This window comes from Dama dama, chromosome 4 (assembly GCF_033118175.1).
Source record: "Dama dama isolate Ldn47 chromosome 4, ASM3311817v1, whole genome shotgun sequence".
In the NCBI taxonomy this organism is placed as follows: domain Eukaryota; kingdom Metazoa; phylum Chordata; class Mammalia; order Artiodactyla; family Cervidae; genus Dama; species Dama dama.
In genome coordinates, this window is record NC_083684.1 from 31533469 (window position 1) to 31551455 (window position 17987).

A 17987-nucleotide genomic window follows, 5' to 3' on the forward strand; every position below is an offset into this window, starting at 1 on the left:
GCAAAGAGTCAGACACGACTGAGGGACTGAACTGACTGATAGCCAAGTAAATAAATAAATACTGAAAAAAAAGGATGCCTGCATACAAGAAGACTGGGGCAGAAAACTCACAACTAGGACTTAAACTCAGCCCTCCTGCCCCCAGCCTTCTGAGGGCCTGGAGAGAGTCCAGAGAGTGGATGTCAGTCAGAAGCTCTGTTCCCCCAGCACTGCCCAGGGCCTGGCCCTGTGCTAAGCACTTCACTTACAGGAGTTGGTTGAATTTTCACATTGCTAAGGTACAGGGAATGTTTCATCCCCATCTTCTCATGGAAAGATGGGAGCCTAGGAAGATCAAATGACTTGCTTTAAGCCTCACATCTGGTAAGTGGTGACCTGGGATTCACTCCAAACCACAGCTTTGTGCTGTGAGAAGGGCCTTGCCCACATGCTCCCCTCTACCCCTCTGTTTGGGTGGCTTCTCTGCTCCCATCAATTGCCCCGTGTTCATTCCATCCCTGACCATAGACATCCCCATCGGTCTCTTATGTCAGGCGTCAGAATTCCTTCTTGGGGGCAAGCTCAGGCTGAGGCTTCTCCAGTTTCTCACAGTCATGTTCTGCTTAGCAACTCCCTGGAAGAGTCTTGTGTAATTACTTGTTCACTATCTCCACTGCACTAGAATATCAGCTCTATTAGGACAGGCTTCTCCCTGATGTGTCTACAGCACCTAGAGCAGAGGCTGGCCCATAAAGATGTTCAAAAAATGCTTGCAAATGAATGATAACCAGAGGAGCCTCAGAGACCCAGCTCATAAGCAAAAGGTAGGAGCTTGGATTCTAGCCCCATGTGACCTTAGTCCCCTCCCTGCTCCCCAGTATCCATCTCTAACCCAACCTGTACAGTTTCTCCACCCTAATAAAGGGACTAGAGGGAGGTAGACCAGATGTCTACAGTCATGGTAGTGCCTTATCTTCTGCCATCTATACGCTGTATATGATTCAATGAATTAACCATGAGGACTGATGTGTCTGTGAGCTGTGTTCTGAGGCCAGGTGAGATTATGCCTCTCTTCTCCACATTAAAATCTAGGAACCTTCTGTTGATCACATCCAGCCATTTCTATCCCAGCAGGTGTCTGACTTCAGCTGAGAAATTACTCAAAAGCTCATGGATGAGAACAAGAATTAATGAAGAAAAAAAGAACCATCTCTCAATCCAGCCAGCAAAGGAAAGGCACTGGTGGCTCTTCTTTAGCTTAAATAACCATTCACAAAGGACAGTACTGCTCCTCACAGCCTGCCTATAGCTCTATACAGGAAGGTTCTCAGATACCCGGCTCAGGTTGTCCAAAACCACCTCTAACCATGCAGCCACTAAAAAGTTATCTCAAGAAGCATAACAGTGTGTGCAACCCTGAGCAGGAATTTCACATTTGAGAAGGAGCCTGAGGACAGAGGGCAGAAGACCAGAGAGACAGCCACAGCACCACGGTGGACAGGATTTAACAGGCGAGGACTGTTACGTCTGTTCTGACATGTGGAGCTGGAAGATGTCAACACAGCATCACAGTGACAGCCTGGCAATATGGAAAAGGGCTTAATAAATAAGATGTGGTCTCAGACGATATATGATCCAATCATACCTTCAATTAAAACCACTCAGAAGCCTGGGCCCACAAATAAGGTATGGAAAAGAGGGCAGAAAAATAAAACCACAACCTAACCTAGGGTGGTGGGTTGAGGGATGGTTATTGTATCTAGAGTTCTTTGGTATTTCCACTGTCATTTTTAACAATAATATTAGCCCTGTCACATCTATTACCCCCTTCAAACCATACAATCAAGGGTATTCTGAACAGGGCTTCCTCAGGGACCTCTTTCTAGAGCCTGAAACCAGGAATTAGGAGACCCGGAAAGGGGTGGGCCCCTGGCCCCCATGCTGACAGCATCTCACTGAGTGACCTTGGGCCAGTTTCTTCCCCTCTCTGGCCCCAGTATCCTCTTCTACCAAGTGCATAGATGGCACAGTGCTACAAAACATCCAAGAGAAGCATAGAAGGCGACCTGAGGCTCCCTGTGGCCGATCCTGGGACCGCAAGGGTGTCAGATTTGGCAGGAGACAGGGGCAGCTGCGCGGGAGAGGGTGGGCTTTCCTCCGCGATGAGGGGGCGACTGTCAGCATCAGCGTCTTCCACCTGCACTTCTGGGTGCTCTTCCGTGGCAGGTACTGGGGAGGGGAAGGAGGACACAGCGTCAGAGAGGAGCCAGGTCCCCGGAGTCTCGCTGTGTTCTCCGGGGAAGCCACAGAGAGTGTGCGTGGAGGGGCCCGTGGCAGCCTTGCCTCCAAACAGGGCCCAGAGGAGAGCTCCATGCAGGGGACACAACGATGCAGTGTCCAGGGCCCTCTGAGGGCCATGGTCCTGGCGGCCCCTGACCCAGGAGCCACGGGAGCAGCCATGACGTCACAGGAGCTCCCGGACACAGCCTGGAGCCCAGCCTGGTTTCCCTGGGCTGGAGAAGCAGCAAGGCCCTGGGGTGGGGGTTGGGTGGCAGCACTGAGAAAGGGCTTGGGGGGCCTGCCTGGGGGGCGCTGAGTCCTAGGGTCTGGCCTGGTGCAGTCTGGCTCAGCTGCTTCCTCTCCCTGGGCCTCAGTTTCCCCATCCCAAGGTAGGAATGATGAGACTCTCCCAGGCCAGTGGGGGCAGCAGACATGGGGGTACAAGACCTCATTTTTTTTTAATCTTTTATTAAAGCATAGTTGATTTACAATGTTGTGCCAACCTCTGCTGTAAGCAAAGTGACTCAGTTACACACATGTATTCTTTCTTTTCATGTTCTTTTCCATTACAGTTTATCACAGGATGTTGAATCTAGTTCCCTGTGCTATACAGCAGACCTTGTTGTTTATCCACCCTATATATAATATTTTATATCCAATCCCACACTTCCAGTCCTTCCCTCTTCTCCCTCCCTCCCCAAAGGCAACCAGAAATCTGTTCTCTACATCTGAGAGTCTGTTTCTGTTTTGAGATAGGTTCATTTGCACCATATTTTAGATTCCACATATACTGATTGCATATGATATTTGCCTTCCTCTTTCTGACTTACTTCATTTAGTATGATAATCTCTAATTGCATCCATGCTGCTGCAAATGGCATGATTTCATTCTTTTGTGGCTGAGTAGTATTCCAGTTATACATGTACCACATCTTTATTCATTCATCTGTCAATGGGCATTTAGCTGTTTTCATGTTTTGACTAAATAGTGCTGCTACTAAATAGGGGTGCATGTATCTTCTGAATTATAGCTTTGTCCAGGTATATGACCAGGAGTGGGATTTCTGGATCATATGGTAATTTTATTTTTAGTTTTCTGAGGAACCTCCGCACTGTTCTCCACAGTGGCTGTACCAACTTACATTCCTACCAACGGTGTAGGAGGGTTCCCTTTTCTCCACACCCCCTCCAACATTTGTTATTTGTAGACTTTTTCATGATGGTCATTCTGATCAGTGTGAGGTGGTACCTTCTAGTTTTGATTTGCATTTCTCTAATAATCAATGCTGTTGAGTTTTCATGGGCTTACTGGTCATCTGTATGTCTTCTTTGGAGAAATGCCTGTTAATGTCTTTTGCCCATTTTTCAATTGGGCTGTTCTGTTGGTGGTTGTATGAACTGTTTGTATATTTTGGAGACTAAGCCCTTGTCCATCAACTCATTTGCAAATATTTTCTCCCATTCCATAGGCTGTTTTTTCTTTCTTTCTTCCTTTTTCATGAGTTCCTCTGCTGTGCAAAAGCTTGTAAAAGTTTGATTAGGCCCCATTTATTTATTTTTGTTTTTTATTTCTATTGCCTTGGGAGACTGAACCAAGAAAGCATTGGTATGATTTGTGTCAGAGAATGTTTTGCCTATGCTCTCTTCTAGGAGTTTTACATGTCATGTCTTAGGTTTAAGTCTTCAAGCCATTTTAAGTTTATTTTTGTATATGGTGTGAGGGTATGTTCTAACTTCACTGATTTACATACAGGTAACTTTCCCAGCACCACTTGCTGAAGAGACTGTCTTTTACCCATTTTATATTCTTGCCTCCTTTGTTGGAGATTAATTGGTCGTAGGTGTACGGGTTTATTTCTAGACTCTATTTTCACTGTTCCATAGATCCACATGTCCATTTTTATACCCTTACAACACTGTTTTGATGTTACTGTAGCTTTGTAGTATTATCTGAAGTCTGGGAGAGTTACGCCTGTTGCTCCATGGCTCCCATCCCTAGGCCGCCTCACAGGATTGCTTTGGCAATTCTGGGTCTTCAATAGTTCTTATAAAAATTTTTGGATTATTTGTTCTAGTTCTGTGAAAAATGTCTTGGGTATTTTGATAGGTATCATGCTAAATTTGTACATTGCTTTGGATAAAATTGCCATTTTAACAGTATTAATCCTTGCAATCCTCTTGGAAGGGAATGGGATATCATTCCATTTCTTTGAATCCTCTTTAATTTGCTTTACTAACATTTTACAGTTTTCAGCATATTAGTCTTTCACCTCTTTGGTCAGGTTTATTCCTAGGTTGTTTTATTTTTTTAATTAATTATTTGGTTTTGGTTGCACTGGGTCTTTGCTGCTGGGTGCAGGATTTTCTCTAGCTGTGGCAAGCAGGAGCTACTCTCTAGTTGCAGTGCGTGGGCTTCTCATGGCAGTGGCTTCTCTTGTTTTAGAGCATGGGCTTCAGGAGTTGCAACATGCAGGTTCGGTAGTGGCAGCGCACAGGTTTAGTTGCTCCGAGGCATGTGGAATCCTCCCAAACCAGGGATCAAACCCGTGTCCCCTACTTTGGCAGGCAGATTCTTAACCACTGCACCACCAGGTAAGTCCTTTTTTTTTTTTTTTTTGGTGCTATTTTAAAAGGGTTTTTTTTTTTTACATTCCTTTTCTGATGATGTTTCATTGTTATTATAAAGTGTTGCAACTGATTTTTTAATATTAATCTTGAATCCTGCTACCTTGATAAATTCATTTATTAGGTCTAGTAGTGTTTGCGTGGAGTCCTCAGGGTTTCCTATGTATAGTATCATGTCATCTGCATGTAGTGACAATTCTACCTCTTCAGGGCCTCACACTCTTGAAGGGCCTCGAATGGAGACATTTGAAAGCTTCCTACAATCAAGAGTGACAGATTGTTTTTATAATGTGTGTTACCCCTGTGACATTTGGTATTTCCTTATTTTTGCATCTGCCAAGAGCCCCCAAAAATAATCCCCTCAGCTCCTCTCCTGACCTGAGAGGCTTCGCATCCTGAGAATCAGATCCTCCCTGGGGAGCCTGGGTGTGTCCCTGTTTTGGGCTTCATTACCCTTCCCAGGGACTGTGGGGACAGATCTGCCCCTAGGCAGAGCTCAGAGGATGCTAAAGGGCTGGTAGGGTGCCCCTACTCCCCACTACACCTGGGCCAAACCACGCAATAGTAGCCAGGTGCAGGTCTGGGTACCAGCAAGGCAGATGCACACCCCCAAAATGTGGAGGGACGTGTTTTGAAACATTTGGATATGTGAGCTTTTTTTTAATGGTCACATGGGAAAAGCCAGCACATTATGAAGGTTGGTGGAGGGAACACAAGCAGACCTCAAGACTCTGGAGCATTTGTTGTACTAACCCTAAGCCCTCAGGAAAAAAGGATAAGCAGGACTTTTGCTAGACTCACCAGAGATGCCCCAGGCTGTGCAAAGCAGGAGAGAACCATAGGGTGGCAGGGACCTCCCCTGGCTTCCCCCAGACCTCGGGAGAGGGAAGCTGGAAGTGGGCTGGGGGCATGGAGGCAGCCAGGACTAAGGCAGCTTCTCAAAAATGCTCAGGGCCCCGGGTGCCTCCGGCGTGGCCCCCTGGCAGCAAAAAACACCGTGGCCTCAGCATCCATGAGGCTGTCTTAGGGAGCCTGGGAGGGACCATGTGGTCCCCTCACTCCTACCTCACCCTGCATAAGACCCTACAAACTGAGTCACTCTCAAAGGTAGGGGGACCTCCTAAACCCAATGTTTCATTTCCTGCCAGTTTGACAGAGTAGGAACTCAAGACAGAAATCATATTTGTTTATATTATACTGATTTATAGAATAAGAATCTGTGATTAACAATACAAAGAATAATATTGTATGCTTAAATTGGTTTAGAGAATAATAATATTTACTGTTAAGCACTTCCTATGTGCCTACTAGGCATTTGTTTCACTAAGCTCTAAGTGCTTTATTTATATGTATATATAAACCCTTTCATCATTCCCAGCCACTCTATGAGGTCATTGTTATCACTGTCCCCATCTTGTGGAGAAGGAAACTCAAGCAGAGAGGTTAAGAAACCTGCAGCAGAGCCCAGATTTGGACCCAGGCATCCTGGCTCCAGAGCTAAAACTCTCAGCCCACCCTGAGGTTGGTGACCAGCCTACATACAGACTTCGGTGCCAAGCAGAAGCACTGAAATGGAAATAATCTTGTCACTGCATGCTGTCATTGCCTCGACCACAGCATCTAAAATCATCGTGTGTCAATCACAGTTCGTTCAGACCACCATCCCAATGTGTCACTGTGGCTGTTTCTCAAAGCATGGGGCTCCCAGGGACCAGAGAAGGCACACGATGATTTTAGATGGCACAGCCAAGACAAAGGATGACATAGAATGAGACCATTCCTCCCTTTCCAGAGCCAGCGTGGGCAGAGAGGAAACCTCAGGTTAGTACTGCTATGGCCTCAACGCCTCCCAGATATGTCCGGGTTCCCCTCTGCAGACTCAGCTATGAGCCTTCAGCAGGCTCCCACCTCACTAGAAATTACCAACACGACCTAGTTCCCCATATCTTTGTGGTTATTACTATTTATGCCCTTCTATTTACGGCAGGCCGGGCTGGTTTTCCATTTGAATTATAATGTAAAGCTTCCTATTTAAATACACTGAATTGAATGAGAAAGTGAATAAGCAAATAAGCGCAGAGTTGGTACATGCTTGCATGCATGCGTGCTAAGTCACTGTAGTTGTGTCTGACGTTTTGTGATCCTATGGGCTGTAGCCTGCCAGGCTCCTCTGTCCACGGGATTCTCCAGACAAGAATACTAGAGTGGGCTGTCACGCCCTCTTCCAGCAGAGCTGATGCAGGATATACAAAAATCAAGAAGTGATGTAAGGGTGGGGGACATGGGGGACCCTTTGGAGTGAGTAGATTTAGGGCTGGCCTGGAAGACTGGGCTTGGTGTGTCATCCCCAGTAGCTCATGTGGAGAACATCACCAGTCATGAGGTTGGTCTGCCCAAGAGCTCTGAGAGACAGCCCTGAGCCACCCCCGAGCCACCGCGACCCCCAACCTCAGGGGTTACGCGCTCTCTGCTAACCAACCAAGCCCCGGGGTCACCTGGCCAGGTGATCTTACTCCACTTCACCCCCATTCTGTGTCCACCTCAAGCCAGGAGGAGGGGAGAATAAGAGGGGATATCTTCTCATGAAATGTTCAGCTTCACCTGCCTGTGGACATTGCAGACAACCTTGCCCAGTGCCATCCAAAAACAAATGAATTAAAGGCAAAACGTGCAGGTCTGGTTTGAGTCAAGGCAGACTCAAAGTGACAGGGGTTCGCCGCGAGGCACCAATGTCCCCCAGCTCTTTGTCAGCAGGCAGCAAACAGCAGGAGCCCGCAGGCCACTGTGGGCCACCTGTCACAAATAAATGGGTCCAGACAGGCTCTCTCTCTGCACTGGCCCCTGGGGATGCCTCTCCTCTGGGTCTGCCTGTCAACACCTGGGGGGCCTCTCCTTTCCTGAAAGAGAATTTGCTGGGCAGACAGCCACAGTCCTCAGAAAGTCCAGCTCCCAGCAAACTCTCAAGGTCAGTAGATTCTGTCTGCAGTGGACCTTCACCTCGTCTCCTGGTCCATTTCCCTCTGATTATTCTTCCCCCCCCCCCCCCCCAACCCAGCTCCTTGATCCAAGCCTCTTCATTGGCCTGGAGATCTGAATGACTTGTTTAAACTAGGGTACGAGTGACTAACCCGTATAAAAACTGATGATCTGCAAAATGCCACGTTTAACCCCCAAAAAATGAATTGTTAATTGTGGAATTTTAGGCACAGAGAGAAGGGGACTATTATGCCTTAAATCACCACAAAGCAAGATGAAGGCATTGGTCAGCAGAGGAAGAAGGGGTGGTTTTCCAGGAGCCCAGATAGCAGTCCCACACCACGACCACAACACCCATGCAGAAATCAGCCCAAGCCATGCAGAAACACACAACACAGACACCAGCATGCTGGGCGGGCAGTTTCACGCTACCTAGACGACGGATTGAGCTCCTGGTCTCCTTGACGAAGCTGGAGTTGGACAAGTTTGTCCTCCGGGAGATGAGGACAGGGATGCGGGTGATGGGAGGGCGGTAGCTGGGCACATTGGGGAGGTGCTCCACCAGGTTTGGGGGGGCAAGCCTGGGGGTCACTTGGCCAGGAGACTGGTCCTGGACTAGGTGATTCAGCTCCATGTCCCGGCCTGGCTTAGCCATAGTGCTGAGGCCAGGGGGTCTCAGGCAGAGGCAGGACCCTGGGGACCTGAGGAGCAATGAGGAGCAAAGAGTTGGGAGAGGCAGAGAAGGTGGGGCTCTTCCCCACCGGTGCCAAAACAGACCCAGCCCAGTGCCCACCTGCACTTTCAGCAGTGCACCCAGAGTCTGAAGCATCACTATCATCCCTGGAGGGCAACACCAGTCATGTGGCTGGTCCACCCACAGCTCTGACAGCCCTGAGCACCACCCAGTTCTGGCACTTTCTCTCCTTAACCAACCATCATAGCATTTCCTACTTTAGAATCAAAGAACCTAGGACTCCTCAGGCTCTTAGGCTAACACTTAAACATTCTTAGTCCGGTAGGATTTTCCATCCTAAAGAAACCCTGGAGCTCAATTAATTTCACTTCCAACCAGACACAATAACTTTTCCTAGGTCCCTGGTTCCCCAAATAGGCTGCATATTGGAATTGCCTAGGGAGGCCTGGCAATGCCTGATGCCCAGGCCCACCCCAGAGATTCTGATTTAATGGTCTGAGGTGAAGACTGACACCAGGATTTTTTTAAATCTCCCCCGAATGATTCCAATCGCAGTCATGAGAACCACGACTCAAGGCCATTGCCTCTCAAACACAAATGTGCAGAGAGATCTCCAGGGATCTTGTGATAGTGCAGTTTCTGCTTCAGCTGGTTGGTGTGGGGCCTGGGATTCTGCATTTTAAAGCAGCTCCCAGGTGACACCAAAGCTGCTGGTTTGAGAGCCACACTTTCAAGTGGCAGCAGACAGAAGGCCATGCCTCAGTGTTTCTCAAAGTGTGATTCCCAGGCCACCTGCTTCCAAATGACCTGGGGAAGGGCGTGGAACCAGCCCCATGAAGCCCTAGTTTGCACCCCCTGATCCTGGTCTTGTTCATCTTTGTGGGGTGCAGACTTAGTGGGTTTCCAGTAGATTTGGGTTAAAGTTAACAAAGGATTTTTTCAAAGACCAGGTGATAAGCAGACTCAGGACACCTGGGGTTAAGACACCTAGGTCCATCCCATCTCCAACACTGGCTGCCTGGGAAACAGGCTCACGACCCCAATTATGGTCTCTTCCTTCAGGGCCAGGGATGCATGGTCATCCCCACTCTGCCCAGTGAGGTAGGAATTGTTACTTCCCCCTCTTCTTGACTTGAAAGCCACAGTTGAGAGGTCACAGACTGGCTCCAGGCCACACAGAAAGGAAGGGGGGGGAGCCAGGAGTGACATGAAGGTCTGTGTCCTTGCTGCCCACACAGAGCCTCAGTTTTCTCATCTATAAAATGGTCTGTCTGTCTCCCAGGGCATCTGGAGCACTACTAGTGCCTTGAGGATTGTGGAGGTTTGCAAGGCCTGGGTTCAGTCCAGCTGGCCTCACTCCCCTAGACTCTGGCCTGTCATCCCTGAAGTTCTCAGGATTAGGGGTCGGAGTGACAAATGACCAAACTTGTACCAAAGATCTCAGCAGTAAGGAAAAACTCAAAAGACGCAGTCTAGGACATGCTTTTAGCAAGCTCTCATCCCAGTTTTCATTCAGGTATGATACATTTGAGCCAAACTCTCACTGGTCTGTAGCCTAGAGAGTTGTGGACCCAGTAAAGAGGCTCGCAGGAGGGATTAGCTGGGAGTAGGGTTTCCCTAGGCCTCCTGGGGTCCTGGGGTTTCCCAGGTGGTGCAGTGGGAACCCGCCTGTCAATGCAGGAGACGCAAGAGATACGGGTTCGATCCCTGGGTCGGGACGATTCCTCTGGAGTAGGAAATGGCAACCTGCTCCAGTATTCTTGGCTGGAGAATCCCATGGACAGAAGAGCCTGGTGGGATACAGTCCATGGGGTTGCAGAGTCACACAGGACTGAGTGAGCACGCACACACCTGGAGTCCTGGTGGGGTAGGGGTGGGGGGAAGGTGGGGGGCAGGGTCTCAAGGCAATTCCCTTAGGGCCTTTGAAATACATCATCAGACTCTGATTATGTGGCCCTAAGATGCAGAAAATGGGTTTTGCCTGAGGATGGGATGAGTTAGGGAGGGGAAGGAGTTGAGAGGCAGAGGGGGAGGGCTTGCCCCTGTGCCCCGGCTGCCCCCAGCCTGAAAGAAGCCCGGACATTCTTATGCAACCCCACCCCCACTGCACACCTACCTCCTGAGCTGTCGGCCAAGGCCTCTTCTTGCAGCTCCTGCGAAAGATAAAGAGGAAACTGAAGTGGTGACCATCCAACCATCCCTGCCCTGGTCCAGCCCAGCCAGTGTTGGGGGATCTGCCCTCAAGCATCTTCATGGGCCCAAGTCTACTCCTTACCCTGCCCGCTGGTCACACCTTCAGCCCAACTTCTGCAGCAACCAGTACACACAGGAGCCCCAGTCCCCAACACCTGGACCTGTCACTTATCATGAGGGGAAATTATCGGACAACCCTCTGCGTGTGGAGACAAAGCAACTAGAGCAGCCCCCACGGCACTCTCCGCCTGGCACCACATTTCACAGCCCACAGCCGTGTACAAAACTCTGGAGAGGGGTTTTTAGCCCCATTTTACAGATGTGACCACTGAGGCCCAGGGTAGGGTCTTACCTAGGGTCACATAGCCACATGAGGACTGGAGTCCAGGACCACTGCTGCCCACTCACGGCCATGTCGCCAAGGCCCTTCTTGACGCCATCTGATCCCTGACACAAGCAGGGCCTTATAGCAACTACCACCCCACTCTTCTCTATTCAATGGGCATCTCATCAGCTGAACCCTCACCCCCCATAAACAAGTGGACATGGCCCCATAACCTTCCACTGACTTCGGCCCAGGCCTCCAAGCCGGAGCACGAGGCCTGGCGCTGCTCCATACCTGGTGTGAGGTGCTCTGGTCCTGGGCTCCACCTACTTCGTCCTGCTCCTGGGTTCCACCCACTTCACTCTGGTCCTGGGCTCCGCCCACTTCACTCTGCTCCTGGGTTTCACTTTCTTCACTCTGGTCCTCCTCACTCTGTGCCACCAGATAACTATCCAGCAGGACACTGTGACTGTGAGGGGGTAGGAGGCAAGGTCTGGGGTTAGGGACATTAAATGTTTTCTGAGCTGTGCTGACTGCCAGGCTCTGTGCTGGGGGCTGGGGCACAAAGATGCCTAAGGATCGGTCCTCGGCCTCTTGAAGCTCCCAGCACTGGGCAGGCGGCAGATACCACGTCCTGTTAACAATCTCACAGTCTGCATGCATCATGTGCTGGAGCAAGCGGCTGTGAAGGGCACAGCCACAATTCTGCTAGGAAGGAGGGCTTCCCAGAGGAGGTGGCCTGTGAGTTGGAAATAGGTGGGGAATGGTGTCCAGGAAACAGGAACAGCATGTGCAAAGAAAATGCTGGAGCACGGTGTTGAGGAAACATCCTCTGCGGCGGGGGAGACTAACAGGCACTGTATGGTGTTCAAAATCTATGCCCAGCATTTCCCCTCTTAGAGTCTCCAGGCAACCTTGAAGATGGAGGCAGAGAAGGAAGTATGAGAAAAGTGAAGCCCAGAGAGGTCAACTGGCCTGACCTAAATCACACAGCATATTGTCCCACATCACACAAAACTCAGACACACACCCTGATTTTGTTGCATGCCATGAGGTCAGAGCCACACTGCAACTGCTGAAGGTTTCAGGGGCCCCTGGCCCAGGCTAAGGCATACATGAGTGACAGGGGGCCAGGGTGAGACTATAGGGAGCAGAGGAGAATATGGCAAATCAGAGAACCCCTGCCCATCTGAATCAGCAACCCCATTCTGCTTGGAATGGGTGTCCAGCAGCCAGACCTGCTGATTTTCAGGAAAAGACTGAACTACACCTTTGAAAAGTGGGATCTCCCCATCTTTAGAGGCTGATAATTAATCCAAACTAATATCTATGTTAAACTGTATGATCTATATTGACATCTATATTAATATGTCAATATCTCAAAGAGCCTGTCTCCAGGCTAAACTGGGCCCTGAGATGCCTGTGTACAATCTCTGGATTAAAATGATGACTTTGGGGGGAAGGAGCCAAGATGGCGGAGGAATAGGACGGGGAGACCACTTTCTCCCCTACAAATTCATTGAAAGAACAATTGAACGCAGAGCAAACTTCACAAAACAACTTCTGATTGCTAGCTGAGGTCATCAGGCACCCAGAAAAGCAGCCCATTGTCTTCGAAAGGAGGTAGGACAAAATATAAAAGATAAAAAGAGAGACAAAAGAGCTAGGGATGGAGATCCGTCCCGGGAAGGGAGTCTTAATAGAGGAAGTTTCCAAACACCAGGAAACCCTCGCACTGGCGGGTCTGGGGGAAGTTTTCAAATCTCGGAGGGCAACCTAACTGGGAGGGGAAAAATAAACAAAACCCACAGATTACGTGCCTAAAAGCAACTCCCAGCAGAAAAGTACCCCAGACGCCCGCATCCGCCACCAGCAAGTGGAGGGGGAAAGGAGGGGAGCAGGCGGCATTGCTTAGGGTAAGGACCGGGCCTGAGTGCCCTGTGGGCAATTGGAGGGAGCTGTGGGACAGCAAAAGAGAGAGAGAGAAAATTAACCGGCCCGAACACACTGCCAGCCGTACGCAGAACAAAGTGTCTGAGCAAATCCAGAGGAGCTAGCCAGCTGCGGACCAGCCCAGCCCCACCGAAGGCGGGAGGCAGGGGGGAGGGGAAGGGGCAGGCTCGGCCCCAAGGACCGCATCCCCTACCGCACTGCAAACAGGCCCCCAGTTTCTAACCAAAGACCTTCTGAGATTCTGGCTGGTCGACATCCACCAGGAGGGACGCGGCTAAACACAGGGCGCACGCACCCAACCGGCGTAGGCGGGGACTGGGGCTAGGGACGCGGAGGGCAGAAGGCGCACACACCCGACTGGCGCTGGCAGAAGCTGAGGCTGGGACCGCGGAGGGGAGAAGGCGCGCCGCAGCCGGGGAGAGCGCGCCCGTGAAGCTCCTGGCTGCCTGAGCTGCTTGGACCAGGGAAGGCACAAAACGCAGGCGCAGCCGAGTCCGCGCTTTGTGGAACACCCAAGGGCTGGAACCGCGTGCAGCGCAGGGCACGCTCCATATAGAACAGCCGGGAGCCTGAGCAGCGTAGACGGGGAAAGCAGCGCCAATCCCTCTCCGCAGCGCGACGGAACTAGCTACCTGAATAAGAGACCACCTCCACCCGCCTGTGCCAGGGCGGAAATTGGGCACTGAAGAGACCGGCAGACAGAAGCCAAATAAACAAAGGGAACCGCTTCAGAAGGGACCGGTGCAACAGATTAAAACCCCTGTAGGTAACACCGACTACACCGGAAGGGGCCTGTAAACATCGAGAAGTATAAGCTGGAATGAGGAGCTATCTGAAACTGAACCAAACCCACACTGACCACAACAGCTCCAGAGAAACTCCTAGATATATTTTTACTTTTTTTTAATTAAAAATTTTTTTTCTTTTCTTTTTATTTTTTCTATTTTCTTGTAAAATTCCCTATTACTCCCCCATTACTCCTTAACTTTCATTTTCATAGATTTTTATGATTTTTTTAATTAGGAAAAAATTTTTTTTCTCTTTCTTTTTTTTTTTTCTTTTTCTCTTATTTCCTTTTAAAAGCCCCTATTACTCCTCTACTACTCCTTAATTTTCATTTTCATTTCACTATAACCTTGCAAAAAAAAAAAGAGAGAAGCCCTATTTTTAAACCGAACTTCATATATATTTCTAAAATTTTTTGTGTTTTTGTTTTTAATATTGTATTTTTAAGAGTCTAACCTCTACTCTAGATTTTTAATCTTTGTTTTTCAGTATGTGATATAAATTTTGGACATTTAAGAATCCAATATTCAGTTCCCATTTTTACTCAGGAGTGTGTTGATTACTCTCTCCCAATCTTGACTCTCCATTTTCTCCCTCAGATCACCTCTATTTCCTCCCTCCCCCTTCTCTTCCCAATCCAATTCTGTGAATCTTTGTGGGTGTCTGGGCTACGGAGAACACTTTGGGAATAGACAACTGCGTAGATCTGTCTCTCTCCTCTTGAGTCCCCCCTTTTCTCCTCCTGCTCATCTCTATCTCCCTCCTCCCTCCCCTCTTTTTCATGTAACTCTGTGAACCTCTCTGGGTGTCCCTCACGGCAGAGAATCTTTTCACCATTAACCAAGAAGTTTTATTATCAGTGCTGTATAGTTGGAGAAGTCTTGAGACTACTGGAAGAATAAAACTGAAATCCAGAGGCAGGAGACTTAAGCCCAAAACCTGAGAACACCAGAAAACTCCTGACTACACGGAACATTAAGTAATAAGAGACCGTCCAAAAGCCTCCATATCTACACTGAAACCAACCACCACCCAAGAGCCAATAAGATTTAGAGCAAGACATACCACGCAAAGTCTCCAGCAACGCAGGAACATAGCCCTGAACATCAACATACAGGCTGCCCAAAGTCACACCTAATACATAGACCCATCTCAAAACTCATTACTGGGCACTCTATTGCACTCCAGAGAGAGAAATCTAGTTCCACGAACCAGAACACCGACGCAAGCTTCCCTAACCAGGAAACCTTGACAAGCCAATCGTCCAACCCCACCCACTGGGTGAAACCTCCACAATAAAAAGGAACCACAGACCTCCAGAATACAGAAAGCCCACTCCAGACACAGCAATCTAAACAAGATGAAAAGGCAGAGAAATACCCAACAGGTAAAGGAACATGAAAAATGCCCACCAAGTCAAACAAAAGAGGAGGAGATAGGGAATCTACCTGAAAAAGAATTTAGAATAATGATAATAAAAATGATCCAAAATCTTGAAAACAAAATGGAGTTACAGATAAACAGCCTGGAGACAAAGATTGAGAAGATGCAAGAAATGTTTAATAAAGACCTAGAAGAAATAAAAAAGAGTCAATTAAAAATGAATAATGCAATAAATGAGATCAAAAACACTCTGGAGGGAACCAAGAGTAGAATAACGGAGACAGAAGATAGGATAAGTGAGGTAGAAGATAAAATGGTGGAAATAAATGAAGCAGAGAGGAAAAAAGAAAAAAGAATCAAAAGAAATGAGGACAACCTCAGGGACCTCTGGGACAATGTGAAACGCCCCAACATTCGAATCATAGGAGTCCCAGAAGAAGAAGACAAAAAGAAAGGCCATGAGAAAATACTCGAAGAGATAATAGCTGAAAACTTCCCTAAAATGGGGAAGGAAGTAGCCACCCAAGTCCAAGAAACCCAGAGAGTCCCAAACAGGATAAACCCAAGATGAAACACCCCAAGACACATATTAATCAAATTGACAAAGATCAAACACAAAGAACAAATATTAAAAGCAGCAAGGGAGAAATAACAAATAACACACCAAGGGATTCCCATAAGGATAACAGCTGATCTATCAATAGAAACCCTCCGTGTGGGACCCAGGAAACCATGCTTTCTTTGGGCTGGTTGTCCGTTTTTAAGGGGGACTGCCAGCCTGTCCTCCAGTAGCCCTGTGGTAGATCACTCCCACCCCCAGGTCTGTGTTTTCTGTCCAGTCACTCCTCCAAGAAGGGGAACCCCATACCCTCGTGTCCCAGGAGGAAAGAAGTCGTTCTGGGGTGAGGCTGCTAAGAGCTTCACTCTTAGCACCTCCACCCCTCCCTGAGTCCAGCTCTTGTGGACAGACTCCTGTGAAGGAGCCAGTTCCTCACTGGCTCAGCCTGGGTGCTCGACAGCAGTGGGTGCAGAATGCCCTGGGGAGCTAGTCAAAGCTGTGATTCCCAGGAATTCTCCCACCAGGCCAGAGGAGGCCCAGGGACATACATGCATCTTTATGCAGGTGGCACACCCACTCTCCCTTCCCTCATCCTTCCTACTCTTGCCCTTGCCTCCTAGTTTTTAGAATAAACACACTACCTCCTTGCTCAAAAAAAAAAAAAAAGAAACCCTCCAAGACCAGAAGAGAATGGCAGGACATACTTAAAGTAATGAAAGAGAATAACCTACAACCCAGATTACTGTACCCAGCAAGGATCTCATTCAGATATGAAGGAGAATTCAAAAGCTTTACAGACAAGCAAAAGCTGAGAGAATTCAGCACCACCAAACCAGCTCTTCAACAAATGCTAAAGGATCTTCTCTAGACAGGAAATGCAGAAAGGTTGTATAAACGTGAACCCAAAACAACAAAGTAAATGGCAACGGGACCACACCTATCAATAATTACCCTAAATGTAAATAGGTTGAATGCCCCAACCAAAAGACAAAGACTGGCTAAATGGATACAAAAACAAGACCCCTATATATGCTGTCTACAAGAGACCCACCTCAAAACAAGAGACACATACAGACTAAAAGTGAAGGGCTGGAAAAAATATTTCACGCAAACGGAGAACAAAAGAAAGCAGGAGTCGCAATACTCATATCAGATAAAATAGACTTTCAAATAAAGGATGTGAAAAGAGACAAAGAAGGACACTACATAATGATCAAAGGATCAATCCAAGAAGATATAACAATTATAAATATATATGCACCCAACATAGGAGCACCGCAATATGTAAGGCAAACGCTAACGAGTATGAAAGGGGAAATTAATAGTAACACAATAATAGTGAGAGACTTTAATACCCCACTCACAACTATGGATAGATCAACTAAACAGAAAATTAACAAGGAAACACAAACCTTAAATGACACAATGGACCAGCTAGACCTAATTGATATCTATAGGACATTTCACCCCAAAACAATCAACTTCACCTTTTTCTCAAGTGCACACGGAACCTTCTCCAGAATAGATCACATCCTGGGCCATAAATCTGGTCTTGGAAAATTCAAAAAAATTGAAATCATTCCAGTCATCTTTTCTGACCACAGTGCAGTAAGATTAGATCTCAATTACAGGAAAAAAATTGTTAAAAATTCAAACATATGGAGGCTAAATAACACGCTTCTGAATAACCAAAAAAATCATAGTAATAATCAAAAAAGAAATCAAAATATGCATAGAAATGAATGAAAATGAAAACACAACAACACAAAACGTATGGGACACTGTAAAAGCAGTGCTAAAGGGAAGGTTCATAGCATTACAGGCTTACCTCAAGAAACAAGAAAAAAGTCAAATAAATAGCCTAACTCTACACCTAATGCAATTAGAGAAGGAAGAAATGAAGAACCCCAGGGTTAGTAGAAGGAAAGAAATCTTAAAAATTAGGGCAGAAATAAATGCAAAAGAAACTAAAGAGACCATAGCAAAAATCAACAAAGCTAAAAGCTGGTTTTTTGAAAAAATAAACAAAATTGACAAACCATTAGCAAGACTCATTAAGAAACAAAGAGAGAAGAACCAAATTAACAAAATTAGAAATGAAAATGGAGAGATCACAACAGACAACACTGAAATACAAAGGATCATAAGAGACTACTACCAGCAGCCCTATGCCAATAAAATGGACAACTTGGAAGAAATGGAAAAATTCTTAGAAAAGTATAACTTTCCAAAAC

At 47.6% G+C, this 17987-nt stretch overlaps 1 protein-coding gene across 1 annotated transcript in view; it reads right to left on the reverse strand.

Annotated features, from left to right (window-relative positions):
- CNGB1 (cyclic nucleotide gated channel subunit beta 1) overlaps positions 1 to 17987 on the reverse strand; it is a 74752-nt gene that overhangs the window by 33447 nt on the left and 23318 nt on the right. The window contains exons 15-17 of the mRNA XM_061134652.1: positions 11367 to 11541; positions 10671 to 10707; positions 2046 to 2208 (exon numbers count right to left, since the gene is read on the reverse strand). Coding sequence (XP_060990635.1) covers positions 2046 to 2208; positions 10671 to 10707; positions 11367 to 11541 — 375 coding nt within the window. The remainder of the gene's footprint in view (positions 1 to 2045; positions 2209 to 10670; positions 10708 to 11366; positions 11542 to 17987) is intronic.